A 2,993-nucleotide genomic window follows, 5' to 3' on the forward strand; every position below is an offset into this window, starting at 1 on the left:
TTTCAGCAAGAAGGAAAAAATACAACTAATGCCGAAAAATGTTTTCGCGTGCTAGAAGGCCACCTTGCTTCAAAATTTGCAGGATAGCTTTTCAAGAAGCTGAAGCACAAGAATTGTTCCACGATGGGGCTAGTTGTGGCAGCTCAAGCGTGTACCATCTTGGTGGACATGGTTGAAACAATCTGTCACCTGTAGGCTCCCAGCACAGCGTTGAGTCCTCTGGGTTAGTTCTCATCGTCTCAAGTTGCAGCAGCGCTAGTTCGTTGCAAATTGAGCGGCAATATGGGAGAACAGAAGGGAAATATTTTGATGCAGAGATATGAGATAGGAAGATTACTTGGTCAAGGGAGCTTTGCTAAAGTTTACTATGGCCGTAATCTCAAGACTTCACAGAGCGTTGCCATTAAGGTGATCGACAAAGAGAAGATCTTCAAGTGTGGGCTTATGGATCAAGTAAGGCGGGAGATATCGGTGATGAAGTTGGTAAAACATCCCAACATAGTCCAGTTGTATGAGGTGATGGCCACAAAGACGAAGATATATTTTGTGCTAGAGTATGTGAAGGGGGGCGAGCTGTTCAACAAGGTTCAGCGTGGAAGGCTGAAAGAAGATGTTGCTCGCAAGTACTTCCAGCAGCTAAATAGTGCAGTTGACTTCTGTCACATTAGAGGAGTCTATCACCGTGATTTGAAGCCTGAAAACCTTCTTCTTGATGATAATCGCAACTTAAAGATCTCGGACTTTGGTTTGAGTGCACTTGCAGAATGCAAGAGACAAGATGGGTTGCTCCACACAACTTGTGGCACTCCTGCATATGTTGCTCCTGAACTGATTTGTAAAAAGGGTTATGATGGTGCAAAAGCTGACATCTGGGCTTGTGGAGTGATCTTATATGTGTTGTTGGCCGGTTATCTTCCTTTTCAAGACAAGAATTTGATGGATATGTACCGGAAGATATACAAAGCAGAACTCAAATGGCCAAGTTGGATTTCTTCGGAAGCCCGGAGGCTTTTGCGTCGCATTCTTGATCCAAACCCTGGTACACGTATCTCGTTTTCAGAGATCTTGGAAAATCCTTGGTTCAAAATAGGTCTGGATTCAGAGCTAATTAATTATAGCATACAAACTGAGGATGTTGTTCCTGTTGACATGGATCCGCTTTTTGATCCATTCAGTAGCACTACAACTGAGGCCACAAGAGAAGAAGAGAACCTCACCAATTTGAATGCCTTTGACATCATTTCTCTTTCATCTGGTTTTGATCTCTCTGGTATGTTTGAGGACAACTCCAACAAAGAATCAACATTTACATCTACCAGCACAGCTGCAGCAATCATCACAAAGCTCGAGGACATTGCAAAGAGCTTGCGGCTAAAGCTTAGGAAGAAAGATGGTGGATTGTTAAAGATGGAGAGTTTGCAACCGGGAAGGAAAGGTGTAATGTCCATCAATACTGAGATATTTCGGATTACACCAAACTACCATCTGGTGGAAATCAAGAAGACCAATGGTGATACTCTAGAGTATGAGAAGGTTAGAAATGATATGAGGCCAGCTTTGAAAGATATTGTTTGGGCTTGGCAAGGTGAGCAGCCCCAACAGCAGTGTGACAAGTAATTCATGCAAGAGTGTGCAATATCTCCTTGTCAGAATCAATAATGTAATTCTCTAATTTTTTAGGTAGTTTAACATTTTTCAAGGTCGTGTTTTCGGTACAGGATGTTGTTACTTTTGTATTGACCATTCAACTGAAAACATGACTACATTCACTTTGGCGCATGCTATAAATTAAGGAATTTATGTCACTGAAAGTTATAGATTAATCATTTTTTGTTAAGTACAATATGTCACTGAAAGTGTACATTATGTACTGCGTTGGAGGAAATTTACTTGAGAAACAAATCAAAAACACAATTATAGTGTGCAAGTTTAGATCAACTGCAAAAACAGTAGGACGTAATATCATGAACCATGTATTCTTGGTCCAGGTTGACTTTAAAATTTCAATAGAAAGGGTAGCAAATGCATGCTCGAAAAATAAACTAGTAAATGCTGCAAATGTTTTCACAATATAAGTTTTTTATTCCTAACAGACATAAAGCTTTGCCTCTGTATCCTTGCAAGGCAATAAGCTATCAGCATCTTCCATCTGAATGGATAATCACAAACACACCCAATACAACGTGATTATTTCTACTATATTCATTTATTTGTGTTGCTTTGGCCAACCATCTTTCCAGCATAACCCACTGTGCTGTGCCGTGACTATTGGTTTCTCTGAACTGAATCGATGCAAAGCAATTGTTTCAGAATCGCGCCCGGCCACTGGAAGTGGAAGGCTCCATTCGGCACCGATGGTTCACAAAAGGATAGGATGCCAAACAAGTGGACGATTTTTTCCTGCGGCACGATAGGCTAGTTTCGCCTTCAGGCTCCAAAGTTGTCAGTTTTGGCAAGCATAGAACACTCCAGAAACATCTAGATCAGAGATAACTGTCATGCCCTTTGAATAGGTTGCACGAGAGGCAAAGGCACCAGGTTTCAGGAGTGATAGCTGCACCCAGCTGTTGAAGCGAAGCGAGCGTGCCTGCTCAAATAAGCTTGCGATGAATATTTTGACCAGAGAGGAGACTTGTCCTTGCCGAAACGGAAATATCTCGTGCGTTTGTTGATACTGCACGTCACTGGTTGTTGGAGGTAGGAGTTGTGTACTTGTGTACGGGCCAATTGTGCTAGAGCAACTTGTGTCCAAATACCTTTGCTTCACCAGTAGATTTATTGCGATTTGCTACGTCCCGCCATCTCTAGCGGGCCAATCTATTTCGAACAAAAAATATGTTTGTTTTGGTCGGGTAAATATAGCGACCTGACACAGTTTTTTGGTACATTAAATAATGAAACTAAAACCTAGCTAAAACTAGGGTGTTCGCCGGCATTGCCTACACGTCCTCGACATCGTCGCTGATTTGGATAAACACCGGTGGCGACCATGA

At 42.0% G+C, this 2,993-nt stretch overlaps 1 protein-coding gene across 1 annotated transcript; it reads left to right on the top strand.

Moving 5' to 3' along the window:
- Positions 1–264: 264 nt before the first annotated feature.
- Positions 265–1,788, top strand: LOC124658953 (CBL-interacting protein kinase 10-like). Its single transcript, XM_047196934.1, has one exon. It carries the CDS (start codon positions 283–285, stop codon positions 1,615–1,617), a length of 1,335 nt encoding a protein of 444 aa, XP_047052890.1. The 5' UTR covers positions 265–282; the 3' UTR covers positions 1,618–1,788.
- The last annotated feature ends 1,205 nt before the right edge of the window (positions 1,789–2,993 follow it).

Source organism: Lolium rigidum, chromosome 6 (genome assembly GCF_022539505.1).
Source record: "Lolium rigidum isolate FL_2022 chromosome 6, APGP_CSIRO_Lrig_0.1, whole genome shotgun sequence".
Lineage (NCBI taxonomy): Eukaryota > Viridiplantae > Streptophyta > Magnoliopsida > Poales > Poaceae > Lolium > Lolium rigidum.

Coding starts and splice junctions, on each gene's coding strand:
- LOC124658953 (XM_047196934.1), top strand. CDS start 283: ATGGGAGAACAGAAGGGAAATATTTTGATGCAGAGATATGAGATAGGA.